The sequence below is a fragment of the Mobula birostris genome, chromosome 11, assembly GCF_030028105.1.
Source record: "Mobula birostris isolate sMobBir1 chromosome 11, sMobBir1.hap1, whole genome shotgun sequence".
Classification (NCBI taxonomy): domain Eukaryota; kingdom Metazoa; phylum Chordata; class Chondrichthyes; order Myliobatiformes; family Myliobatidae; genus Mobula; species Mobula birostris.
This window is the reverse complement of record NC_092380.1, coordinates 59,433,756-59,448,096: the sequence shown is the minus strand read 5'-3', so window position 1 is coordinate 59,448,096 and position 14,341 is coordinate 59,433,756. Positions and strand designations below refer to the sequence as shown.

Below are 14,341 nucleotides of genomic sequence, written 5' to 3'. Positions count from 1 at the left end.
CAGGGTACTTCTATGTGTTCTCTAAACCAATATTTATCCACAATTTGTGAAAAGAGGTTTTCTGGCCTTCATTCGAATACTTCTTGTGGAGCATAAGTATGCAGAAGTTTGCTGTTGTTACAAAAGTGACTATGTTTTTATGTATTTGTTTTTTGAGGATCAGGGCATTGCTAGAAAGGCAGGGATTTATTATGCACTTTAATTGTTATTGATAAGCAGGCAGTGGACCACTATAATTCCTCCATTGGAGGAATTTCCACGGTACTGATGAATTCCACAATTCAGATCCAGTGATGACTAAGGACCAGCAATCTATCCAAGTCAAAATGTTGTGTGGCTTGCAGCGGAAAGCGATAGGTGTAGTTTTAAAATGCACTTCTCTTTTTTAATGGTAGGGGTTGCAGTTGCAAGGGCCATTTCAATGTATTTTGTAGGAGGGTACCTACTGCAGGCATCAGTAGAGAAGGGAATGACTATTCAAATCAGAGAATGGTTGCCAGCGGTGCAATTGTATTCTTCTAGATGCACAGTTAGTTTCGGAGTGCAATTCTTCAGCAGGGACATTGTTGTGCCCTGTACCAGCTGCTTGCTGAAATTATGTGAAGTGAATTGATTTGGCTGAACACAAGCTTCTTGATGATGGAGATACCAGTAAGAACCTGAGAAGGATCATATATTCAAAATTTCTGTTAAAATATGCTTGTGAGTGTTTTCGTCTTGTATCTTGCGCTGAGATGCTGGCCCTGCTATCATTGAGGATGAGGATATTCATGGAGCATTTTCCTCCTATTTGTTATTTAAATGTGTGTCACCATTTGCAGTTCTATGTGGTAGGGACTACAGAACTTTGCTCTCATGTGTTGGTGATGAGTTCATGTTGCCCTATCTCATGTGTTGGTGATGAGTTCATGTTGCCCTATCTCATGTGTTGGTGATGAGTTCATGTTGCCCTATCTCATGTGTTGGTGATGAGTTCATGTTGCCCTATCTCATGTGTTGGTGATGAGTTCATGTTGCCCTATCTCATGTGTTGGTGATGAGTTCATGTTGCCCTATCTCATGTGTTGGTGATGAGTTCATGTTGCCCTATCTCATGTGTTGGTGATGAGTTCATGTTGCCCTATCTCATGTGTTGGTGATGAGTTCATGTTGCCCTATCTCATGTGTTGGTGATGAGTTCATGTTGCCCTATCTCATGTGTTGGTGATGAGTTCATGTTGCCCTATCTCATGTGTTGGTGATGAGTTCATGTTGCCCTATCTCATGTGTTGGTGATGAGTCCATGTTGCCCTATCTCATGTGTTGGTGATGAGTTCATGTTGCCCTATCTCATGTGTTGGTGATGAGTTCATGTTGCCCTATCTCATGTGTTGGTGATGAGTTCATGTTGCCCTATCTCATGTGTTGGTGATGAGTTCATGTTGCCCTATCTCATGTGTTGGTGATGAGTTCATGTTGCCCTATCTCATCTGTTGGTGATGAGTTCATGTTGCCCTATCTCATGTGTTGGTGATGAGTTCATGTTGCCCTATCTCATGTGTTGGTGATGAGTTCATGTTGCCCTATCTCATGTGTTGGTGATGAGTTCATGTTGCCCTATCTCATGTGTTGGTGATGAGTTCATGTTGCCCTATCTCATGTGTTGGTGATGAGTTCATGTTGCCCTATCTCATGTGTTGGTGATGAGTTCATGTTGCCCTATCTCATGTGTTGGTGATGAGTTCATGTTGCCCTATCTCATGTGTTGGTGATGAGTTCATGTTGCCCTATCTCATGTGTTGGTGATGAGTTCATGTTGCCCTATCTCATGTGTTGGTGATGAGTTCATGTTGCCCTATCTCATGTGTTGGTGATGAGTTCATGTTGCCCTATCTCATGTGTTGGTGATGAGTCCATGTTGCCCTATCTCATGTGTTGGTGATGAGTTCATGTTGCCCTATCTCATGTGTTGGTGATGAGTTCATGTTGCCCTATCTCATGTGTTGGTGATGAGTTCATGTTGCCCTATCTCATGTGTTGGTGATGAGTTCATGTTGCCCTATCTCATGTGTTGGTGATGAGTTCATGTTGCCCTATCTCATGTGTTGGTGATGAGTCCATGTTGCCCTATCTCATGTGTTGGTGATGAGTTCATGTTGCCCTATCTCATGTGTTGGTGATGAGTCCATGTTGCCCTATCTCATGTGTTGGTGATGAGTTCATGTTGCCCTATCTCATGTGTTGGTGATGAGTCCATGTTGCCCTATCTCATGTGTTGGTGATGAGTTCATGTTGCCCTATCTCATGTGTTGGTGATGAGTCCATGTTGCCCTATCTCATGTGTTGGTGATGAGTTCATGTTGCCCTATCTCATGTGTTGGTGATGAGTTCATGTTGCCCTATCTCATGTGTTGGTGATGAGTTCATGTTGCCCTATCTCATCTGTTGGTGATGAGTTCATGTTGCCCTATCTCATGTGTTGGTGATGAGTTCATGTTGCCCTATCTCATCTGTTGGTGATGAGTTCATGTTGCCCTATCTCATCTGTTGGTTACTGTTTAGCTTGCACGTACTCCTATATTGCAGCTTTAATGGGCTGCAACTTCTTCTTTGATCCCCTGGCTTAATTATAAGAGTAAAATGATGGAGGGATAGGCTGGGCCATGAGGATGATGGTGCCGTGTATTTCTGATTTTGCATATGGTCCATAAAGTTTAATGGTTGCCTAGTTTTAAACTCCCATTTTGAATCTATCCCACTCAGTGCCAATTTACAATTCCTGGAGCAAAGACAGAACCTTGTCTCCACAATGACGGCTATCCTTGGTGGAAAGACTGAATTCCATCTCCACAAAGTCATTTCCATTGCCATCTCTACCAACATTCTAATGGACAGATGTATCAAAATATGCGACTGATATAAAGTTATTTAGGATCTCTCAAACATTGGGCAATGTGGAATTATAAACATAAACCACTGTTTTGCTTTAATGATGGTTTCACTGCAGCATTACTGTATTATGTAGTTGATTAATTAAAAACTTACATTTTGCACTTAAGTACTCTTTCTCTAGCTTGACAATAGGATTTGATCTGGGGGTTTGGTGTGAATCACGTTCCAGGTAAATGAAGTATGAAATGTGGTTGGATCAGTTTTGTCGGGCGGGGGGGAAGGGTGGTGTTGCGGGATGCTGCTGGAAGTCAAGCTCGGTGGCAACAACATGCTGACATCAACACCTTGAAGAAATTTTAAGGGTCTGCATCCAAAGGCATTGCACAGATTTGGCAGTATGAATATCATAAAGTTAAGCTTCCTTTCTATTTTTGGTGTGCTTTCAAACACAACTTTTTGACAAGAGACTTAGCAATTCAAGTCAGCAAGGCAGCAGTCGGGATGATGGCTATGGTGTCAATTTATTTTGTCTGATGATGCTCACAGCTTCATTTTAATACTTGTTTAATAAACGTGACCTAATGTTTTCATTAGAAGAAATAATCATGGCCCTTTATTGTCTTGATTTCTTAGCTATTTCTTCCAAAGAATGTGAAGGAACTGCAGATTTAAAATAAAGGCATAGATAGGTTACTGAGTAAAATGAAGGTTTCAATCCTGTTGATGTACACCATTACCAATAACTGAACTGTTTGTAGTTCCGATTGTCTTCCTTTACAATTGTTGTTGTTTGAAAATTACTTTTCTTCCAGATGAACCACTTCGGTTTGGAGTGAAGCTGAAACCCATAAAGGTGGTGGAGAGACAAACAGGGACCTTTGAATGCCGCCTCAGTAAGAGTGCGCCAAATGTGTGCTGGAAGTTCCAAGGTGTTGAGGTGAAACGAGATGACAAGCATGATATCATTGTGTCAGAGGATGGTCTGACACACACCCTGAAAATCAAAGACGTCCGGCCAAGTGACATTGGCGAATACAGCTTTTCCGCAGGAGACATAGTCTCTTCATCTGAGCTCCAGATTGACCGTAAGTTTTAACTCCGAGTGATCAAAGAGAATAGGAGAAAGCCCTTGCTGCACATACTCCTCTCTCTCCTCCTAGTGGTGATGGTTGTACTGAGAGTACGAGGGATGCAAAGCGTGGTGCCCTTAATCTTACTGAAAATGATAAAATCTACTATTATTTTGTAACTGGTTAAATATGGATTGATATAGTTCTGTCATTGTTAGTTGTCCAGATTTTGATGAGCAATGTGCATTGTGCGCACACACAGTTATCAGTGCTCAGTTATTTAATTACCTGGTTTGGATCAGTAAAACATAACCTCTGATTTAAGATCGGCAACCCAAAGGTCAAGCCTGCAAATAACAATCATTAAAAACTCTGGCTTGGTTTCTCTTACCTTTTTTCCTTCTTGCAACGGTAAAATGCTCATGATTATGAATGGGCTTGAGAAGACAAGATTCTAAAAGAGGCTCCCCAGTACCAGTCCCTGGAAGTACGAGGGCATGCATTTTACTTGAGAACTGACAGGAGCACAATCAATGTGAACAAGCCAGGCTGGAAATATTAAGGAAATGCATTCAACCAGCCCTATGAATTCACACCTGATTGCCTGAGACTGTTTTTTAATTCTGCTCCTTATGTAACAGCACATGTGCATTGTCAGCAGGTAAGCAACTTTTTCCCAATGTCTTGGTGGAAAACACATGATAATAGCACCGTGTTTGCAAGAACTGATTTTGTGCTAATTAAGTTCAAGTTCAAGTTTAATTGCCATTCAGCCACACGTAAATACAGCCAAATGAAAGTATTGCTCTGGGGCCAAACTGCAAAACACAGTACCAACAGTCATATACAGCACAAGGCTCATATCACCCATATAAGACAGCGGTAAACATGCAGTCACACAAAAAATTATAACATGGCCCAAGTCAATGCGCTTATGGATGCTGTCGGCAAGAACAATCCCACTCTCCAGCTTCTTCCACCGAATGAACACTGGGGGGCAGCAAGGATGGCAACATGGATGCCACCCCACACCATCTGCGGCATCACCTCTCCTGGATGGCAGAAACGAGAGGCATCATGGCATGAGCTGGTCTGCGCTATCACTGAGGCCACACAGCTCCCCCGCCATCCGTCCCACCACTATTCCAGTGAGCCAAACCTGCAGAACTCCGCATTACCAGTGTCCAACAGGGTCTTGCGATCACAAGAAAAACAGCTAAGACAATCACTCTCTGTTAGACTGCATACTGCCTTTGCACACCGACATCAACGCCTCTCCGTAGCCGGCAGCAACATGGTCTGTACCAAGTCCAGCTCCTCCGCCAATGAGCAGCTCGCTGATGGGGTAAACCTGCAGTACTTGAATTCTTAACGTCCAGCAGGATTCTGCAATCCTAAAAGAGACATTTAAAAAAGACAATAACAACTTTGGATGACCCTGTAGAGGCCGCTGAGACTGAGTGTGCTGAGATCGTACCAAATTATTTAAGTACATAATTGTTGAAAGGTGCTCCGGAGCTGCTTGGTTCTGCAACTGCTAATGATGTCCCGCTGAGCAAGGAGCAGACACACAGACTCATGTTTACTAACCTTGCCAATGAAGCCGTTGTTGCTTTGAAGACATATCTGGCTTAGTCTGGTAGAATATTGATGTACTGCAATTCGATAGCAATTCTAAAGTTTTGCTTTCCTGTGTTCAGGGCATAATATGTACAGTAAATATCGACTCAAAGATCATGTAACGATGAATTGCTGCTAGTCTGGAATAACTAATCTGTAACTGGGTTAGTAAAGATGAGGAAATACTTTTGCAAAGACTCTAGGATAACTGAAGCTTTGTGGAGACCCAATTATATGTAATGCAGAGGCAAGTTCACTGGGAAGTGTCAATCAGTATTAGTCAGAGTGAGATGAGATGGAGGTACACTTTTGAAGACTGCAGACCTTGGAAGTGGATTGTGTGATGTGCAGCAAATATAGATTGCTTTGTGATATCCAGCTTTTCACAATATTTTAGACTGTTGTGATCAAAATTGTACAAAGATATTAACTTCTGCATGTTTTTAACATTGTGGAAGCACAAATGAGCATAATATTGAACCCCATTAAATACGTAGTTGCATGTTTAGCTCATAAGTTAGGTTCCTAAAGATAGGCTTTTCGGTGTAAGTTCATGCAAGAATGTCTCCAGAGAAACAGTCTGGCTTCTGGCTTGAGAATTTGAGCGATTATAATGATAAAATCAGTGTCATGTACTCTTCAATAGTGAAGTTCAAAAAATATGTTCTTTAGCTTTTCATAGATTACTAAAAAGGCTGAACCATGTTTTCAAGTTGTTTTTAAATGACTAAGAAACAATGCTGATCTCCAAGAGAGTCCTATTGGTTATATGTCTCCAAGAACTTCATAGTCTGTAGTTTTGAGTTTTGTGTGGAAGAAAGATATAATTTTGAGTGAACTAAGGGAGTGCTGCAATGTGATTCCAGTCAGCACATGACAGGATAAAATGACACAGGAGATTTTCATGAGTTATTGATGGACTACTACAAGGATAGTTAGATTGACAATGAATCAGTTGGATTTTTCTTTATTGGCTTGAAAGAGTGACTTCTAAACTCTTGCCACTGTGAGCTGCACTCAGAAAGCCAAGGCATTGAAGGCTCTGCCAGGCCTTTCAGCTTCATCATTCCATGTCATTTAAAGAAGTATTAGTGTGCCCATGAGGTTGCACAGGCAAGAGTGAAAACTGTTGAAAGCAGCCTCCTGGTATTTTTCAGAAGTCTATTTCCTTAATTAATACAAGTATCTTAAAATGATCATTACTTTGCTATATTGTCCCTCTTACAGAAAGAGAAGCCTTGATAAGATAAGAAAGAACATGGTTATAGTTCCATTTGAAGTCAAAGAATTGGATATTTCTGTAAATATTGTGCTCTTGTATCATGTTCTACTGAACATACACAATCTCAGTGTAGCACATACATCTGCTAACATGGTCCTGGCCCAAACAATTGCAGGACCAAGTGCTATCAAGATGGCTTAAGGCAGGGGTCCCCAACCTTTTTTGCACTGCGGACCGGTTTCATATTGACAATATTCTTGTGGACCAGCCAACCGGGGTTGGGGGGGAGGGTGGGGGTGGGTGGGAGGGGTGGTTGCCAACGGACAAGAGTAGCAGGCAAATACGTTGCCTTTACCCTGAAAAGACTACAATGACCATGAAGCCTTGCGCAGGCACCAGTGCACATGCGTGACTTGCATATGCCAATTTTTTTTACAAATCGTTTTTGGCGATTCTGTTCGCGTGGGGGGGTGGGATAGTTAATCACGACCGGAATATCGGTGATAAGTGGCTAATACACTCAATTTTGTTTCTAAAAGGGTTAATCTAACGAATTTAATATTAAACACACAACGCATATTTTCCTCGCATGAATATAGCGATAAGTCAATTATCAGGAGAGCTTGAAGTAAGTGTTGAACGAACTTCCAGTAGAAGTGGTAGAGGTAGGTTCGATATTATAATTTAAAGAAAAATTGGATAGCTATATGGACAGGAAAGGAATGGAGGGTTATGGGCTGAGTGCAGGTCGGTGGGACGAGGTGAGAATAGCGTTCAGCACGGACTAGAAGGGGAGAGATGGCCTGTTTCCGTGCTGTAATTGTTATATGGTTATATAAGTAATTCAATAGCATCATAACATTTTAAGTAACGTTTGGATATTAAACACACAGCACATATTTTCCCCGTATGAACATATAAAATCATTGCTACACACCAATATTGCAGAATCAGTGGGAGCCCTGAGCTTGTTTCCCTGCAACAAGACGGTGCCATCGAGGGGTGATGGGAGACAGCGATACTCAAAGGGGGTTCCTTATGTCCAATCTATTCCGCAATTTAGTTTTTGTTACATTCATCGCAGAGATATGTTGGAAATGGAAGCAACGTTTTCAGTGCTTTTTTGGCTATCTCAGGATATTCACCCTTGACTTTGATCCAGAATGCTGGCAGAGATGTTACGTCAAACATACTTTTCAGCCCACCGTCATTTGCAAGCTTGAGGAGTTGATCTCCTTCCCGCGCTGACATGGATGACGCGTGGGTAATGACCTCGCATGCGTTCAAGCTCAGCAGTGGGCATGACAGGGAATGAGGAAAGGTGCAGCTGACTAATATCACCAAATCATTGTTTCCTCGCGGCCCGGTAGCGCTTGCCTTGCGGCCCGGTGGTTGGGGACCGCTGGCTTAAGGGACTTCAGGTTATGATGCATTATTATTATACTATTATTATTGGCTAATAAACTGTTTGGCTAGCTGTTCTTGATGCTCCTTTTCTTCCACCTTTTTGTAAACCTTCAAGCAAAGGATGGCTTTCATTATAGACTCATTATGGAATAAGCATCAGTCAATGACTTGGTGGTCCTTCCAGCTAGTGGTGAGGTGTGATCTTGTACTATTACAGGTTCCAAGAACTTGATGGCATTGTCTCATAGGCTTAGGGTGGCTTCTTGACATGAATTCAGTGGCAATAGCAGAATCTAGGGCAAGAGGAAGGAGCCAACGAAGAAATGATTTCTCCTGGGCCCTAATGGGCAATACTCTAAATGGAATGAGAATATGTTAGATCAACTGGACTACCTAACAAGAAAGGAGCCACATGTCAGAATATAGAATGACTAATTTTAAGATCAGAGGTTTATAGATTTGTACATATAACCAATTTTCAAACTCAGGTGTATTACTTTCTTAATTTTTTTTATCATATGGGGATGATCACTTTGTGTTGGCTTTTCAATGTTGAAGTTTATTTGCTTCCATTCCTATTCTGTAGATTGTAACGTGGCTGCTGAAGCCAATGTGTGATCCAAAGAGCACTGTCACAAATAGGGGTAGGAATTGCTTGGTAGGATATGTAAATGTGTTGTTTGGGAGGTGATCTGCAGCTTCCACGATTTACCTGTGGAAGAATGGACTCGTCACCCAAAGCCACCCTGCACGTTTCTTTATTTTAAGCAGTAATGGGATATTGATTTCCAGAAATCATTGGTGATATCACACTTCCCCATTAGTTTTGAGAGCACCCTTGTAGCATCTTCTGTATCCAACTGGTAACCTCTAGCTGTGGTGAGACTGAATATACTGGGAATGATACATGTTTTTCTCCCCACCTCCCTCCAGGGCTTCCCATCCAGTTCCCAAGCCCTTTAAAAAATGTATGTGTGAAGGAGAAAGGTAAAGCCCACCTGGAGTGTGAACTGAGCTGTAAGAATGTTCGAATCAAGTGGTTAAAGAATGGTAAAGAAATTCCAAGGTCCCCAAAGTACAACGTGATAAATGAAGGGAGACGGGCCGAACTGATTATTGATGACGCAGAGCTGGATGATGATGGAGAATACACAGTTGTTGCCACACAAAGCGATGACGAGCGAGAGTACACCTGCTCATCTACATTGAAAGTTGTAGGTAAGCACGTAACTCAAGGAAAGATAATTCCTTTTGCAATAAAAACTAAATTCACCAACTCACATTTTCCTCTTAATTGTGCTCCCTATAAATAAATTACGCTTCCAATTTGATATAGAACTACTTCCAATTGTAACTTATCTTTCACTTTCCATGCCTTCGTGGTAATTCATTTTTGCAGCTCATTTATTCTTTGAGTAAAGAACTTCCATCTAATACTTTTCATCTTTCTAATTTTCTCATTTTTACCCCAACCTTCAATATTCTATGACATCTGTAAAAAGTGATGAGTTCAGCCCAGTCCATCATGGGCAAAGCCCTCCCCGTCATTGAGCATATTCACAAGGAGTGCTGCCACGAGAAAGCAGCATCCATCTTCAAGGTCCCCCCACCATCCAGGCTATGCTCCCTTCTCACTACTGCCATTGAGCAGCAGATATGGGAGCCTGAGTTCCCATACCACCAGGTTCAGAAACAGTTATTACCCTACAACCATCAGGCTCCTGAACCAGCATGGATAACTTCACTCACCTCAATGATGACTCCACACCCTATAGACTCACTTCCAAGTACTCTACAACTTAGTGGAGTACTATATTATATATACTATGTGTATTATATGCATGATTTCTCCTCTTTTGGTTGTTTGTTAGTCTCTGCTATTTATAGTTTTTCATAAATTCTATTGTATTTCTTTAAATGCCTGCAAGAAAATGAGTTTTAGGGAGACATATCTGTACCATGATAATAAATTTACTCTGAATTTTGAACTTTGAAATCAGCTATGATCATTATTAAATGATAGAGCAGGCTCAAGGGGCTAAGTGGACTAATTCGGCTCCTAATTTTCATTTTAACTCAAGTTTTGGCTGGTCACCCAAGGTAAAGACTCCCTGGCACTATAGTAGATATTAAGTTGGGGGATGGGGGGTGTGGCTGTAGGGAAGGCAGTGATCCTTAAGTAGTTATCCCACAACCAGCAGATTATCTGGCTGCATTTCTGTTTCTGAGACTTTGATGTAAGAAAAATTTTTGAATGTTTATTTTTGAATTACATTTTCTATTACATATTCTATTCATAGAACATAGTCTATAGACCACAGAACATACAGCATAGATCCTAGGGCGTAAAGCATAGACCTTAGGGCATGGAGCATAGACCATAGACCATATACCACAGAGCATAGACCACAGAGCATAGCCGAGATAATACAGCATAGAGCCAAGAACAGAGATCATATAGTATAGAGCAAAGACCATAGATCACAGAGCATACAGCATAGAAAACAGAGCATTGAGCTGAGAGCATAGACTGTTCATTGTTTATTTTTGAATTACAATTGTGACCCTGACACAGTGGTGTCATAAAACAACCTTTCCCTCAATGCCGCTAAAATATAGGAGCTGGTTGTGGACTACATGAGGAATGGAGACTGGCTAGACCCTATTGACATCAATGGATCTGGGGTTGAGAGGGTGAACAGCTTTAAGTTCCTCGGCATAAACATCAGCGAGGATCTCACGTGATCTGTACATATTGGCTGTGGTGAGAAAGGCACAACAGCGCCTCTTTCACCTAAGACAGTTGAGGAAGTTTGGTATGGCCCCCCAAGTCCTAAGAACTTTCTATAGGGGCATGATTGAGAGCATCCTGACTGGCTGCATCACTGCCTGGTATGGGAACTGTATTTTCCTCAATCACAGGGCTCTGCAGAGAGTGATGTGGACAGACCAGTGCATCTGTAGAAGTGAACTTCCCACTATTCAGGACATTTACAAAGACAGGTGTGTAAAAAGGGCCCGAAGGATCACTGGGGAACTGAGTCACCACAACCACAAACTGTTCCAGCTGCTACCATCCAGGAAATGGTACCACAGCATAAAAGCCAGGACCAACAGGGTCCGGGACAGCTTCTTCCACCAGGCCATCAGACTGCTTAATTCATGCTGATGCAACTGTATTTCTATGTTATATGACTACCCTGTTGTACATAATATTTATTATAAATGACTATAAATTGCAAATTGCACATTTAGACACAGTCGTAATATAAAGATTTTTACTGCTTATGTATATTAAGGATGTAAGTAATAAAGTCAATCCAAATATTTCCTTGTAAGGTGCTTTGGAATGTTTTGAAGGGTCATTAAAAGGCAGTGTTTTCATGCAAGCCTCTCTCTCCTCTTTTCTGTTAATCTTCACACATTTTCAGATCGGTTTGCCACAGTAAAGAGTGGAATGTCCGATGTTCATGCCCAGTCAGGGCAACCTGCGGAGTTCTGTGTGGTCCTGAATGATGAGAAGGTTGACGGAGTGTGGCTCAAGGATGGAAAACCAGTATGTGTTATGTTAGCATATGAATAATTATGATGACTTCTGGAAAAAATAGTACTTGGTTATGTTGAATATCAATGATGACTGGATGACAGTGGTTAGGTGAAGAATAAATGCAGAGTTTAATTCTCTCATCTATTTCTACATGTGTGCTTGTTCACTTGAGAATACCACCACGGCAGCAGACCTCTGTGTCACTTGCTTAGCAAACAGAATGTATAATTCATCCAGAATGAAATATATTAAATCAATATCAAAATGTCAGAGTCATATCAAACAAAAAAGAAGCATGACTAGCTACAGTATATGGGAGTAGACCATTTGAGCTTGTTCTGTCTTTTCTTTTACTTCTCCTCGAACTTTCTACCTGATCCACTTAACCTTTAATTTCTTTTGAGGCAAAAGTCACTCCTTGCAACCAACACCCACTGAGGGATAAAATCCCAAAGATTCACAATACTTGATGAACAAATGTCTCCTCAGTTCAACCTTAAGGAGCCAATTCCTTATTCCGAGACTAGGCCTTCTAGTCATAGGCTATCCAGCTAGGAGAAAAAGCCTCCTGACTTCATTTATGTTAATAGAATAGAGATCACCTCCATTCTTACAAGTGGTTCATCTCTCAAATTTTTCATATAGTACAATTCCTCATCATAGGAAGTTAATCAATGCACTGCTTTGTAAGTACTGTATATGTTTCCTTGTGTATAGATCAGAACTGTACATACAGTATATGCTTGATGTGATTTGACTGAAGTGCTTAGCAATTGTAAGAAAAGAATTCCACTCTCCTGAACTCCAAATACATTTGTGATAAAGGACAAAATACAATTTGCCTTCCCAATTTCGAATTGTTCCCCTCTTAACTTTCTGCACTTCTGTATTTTGCCAATAATCTCCCGAGTAAATCTCATCCAGAAGTACCAAGGTAATATGTTTTCTTAAAATTACTGGAGTATTTTTTTCTCTTTTTATTGCAAAGTATTTGCATTCATTTACATACTTCTTGACATATTTGTTCATATTTGAACAGGTATATGATTACATGTAGGTCTGTTGTGATGACTGCTTTGTACAGGGATTACGTAAATTCAGTGAATTAAACAACTTGCTTGTTCTTAGTCATTGATATTCAATTATTTCCAGAGCACAGGAGTTGTCTTGGTCAGATTTGGTTGCTGGTTTATTTTCTTTCCCTCATGAATGGGATTTAAAATTCCTTAATTCCGGGGAGAAACGGAAGATTTTTCAGGGACTTAAATATGTCTTCACAGAGATTCTGATCCAGATACAGTTTTTGCAGGAAAGCCTTCGTCTCAAAGGAGAAATGTATCTCTTTCCATCTAGCAGTAAGAGGGGTACTGGTTTGAATGTTGCATGATGGGCTCAGTGCATCCAGAGCGTACCTTCATCCCAAGACTACCTTCTTTTCTGCATTTCATTCAGGACTCCCAATGCTTTCAGTGCTTGAGTCTCCCATAGCAATATATATCCTTGAAAAATGTGACAACATCCCAGTTGATCAACTTCCGAGAGTGTTCTGCCAATCATTCCATTGTACTTCTGATTTAGCTGCTGATCTCCATCCTGACCATCACACTGGTGAAATATTCAGTTGTGTCTATAAAGTGTAATCCCTGTACCGAGGTTGCATCACCCCAACCCATACAGATTACCATGCTCCACTATAGATGGGTTGCACTACAGAAATTACAATGTAGTAAGAAAGGAATTATTTGCAGAAAGTGAATGCCTCCTATACTTACTTACTATTTTTGTTTTATTTCAAAGTTCTTCTGGTGAATATAAATTATCCTTTTCACATTTTCAATATAACTTCATGTTTTATTTACTTAAAAAATAAAGCATTAATATGCAATATTTTTCTTGATCTGTAGATATTTTATCCTATTCTTAATAAGTATTTTTTTATATACTCAGGTAACCGACATGAAAAACATACAGATTGTGAAGCAAGGAGCAGTGCATAAATTGATAATCAATAATGTGGATGATGATAGTGAAGGAAAATACACATTCAAAGCAAAAGGAGCAGAGAGTGAGGCTACACTCTCTATTGCAGGTATTGTTTGATAAATGGTGAATGTTAATCAGGCCATTAAATTTGAACAAAAACAGAAAATTCTGGAAATATCACACACATGAGAAATTGTGCAGATGCTGGGAGTTCAGAACAACACACACAAAATCCTGGAGAAACTCAGAATAAGCTGTCGATGTTTTGGGCCGAGACCCTTCTTCAGGACTGGAAGTATCTGTGGACAGAGAAACATACAATATTTAGGGTCAGAGAGCTTTCATCACAAGTGTAAGGGTGTCAGAAGGGGCAATATTAAAGCAAGACAAATTCTGTCTTCAGTTCCATTTTTCCTTGAAGCATTGAGAAAACTTACCTGACTAAACAGAATGTAAAGAGCTAATTCCATATCGATAATCCGGCCTGCCTGTACTCTCCTGCAAATTGTTTCTTTTCATGTGCTCAAACTGACAAGCTGAATGACATTAAAGCCAGAAACAAGAGAAAATCTGCAGATGCTGGAAATCTAAGCAACACACACAAAATGCTGGAGGAACTCA

The 14,341-nt window shown here is 40.7% G+C and overlaps 1 protein-coding gene across 1 annotated transcript in view; it reads left to right on the top strand.

Annotated features, from left to right (window-relative positions):
* Positions 1–14,341, top strand: part of LOC140205509 (immunoglobulin superfamily member 22-like) — a 74,525-nt gene that overhangs the window by 35,484 nt on the left and 24,700 nt on the right. The window contains exons 10-13 of the mRNA XM_072273123.1: positions 3,684–3,956; positions 9,124–9,408; positions 11,622–11,746; positions 13,685–13,826. Of these exons, the coding sequence (XP_072129224.1) occupies positions 3,684–3,956; positions 9,124–9,408; positions 11,622–11,746; positions 13,685–13,826 (825 nt within the window). The remainder of the gene's footprint in view (positions 1–3,683; positions 3,957–9,123; positions 9,409–11,621; positions 11,747–13,684; positions 13,827–14,341) is intronic.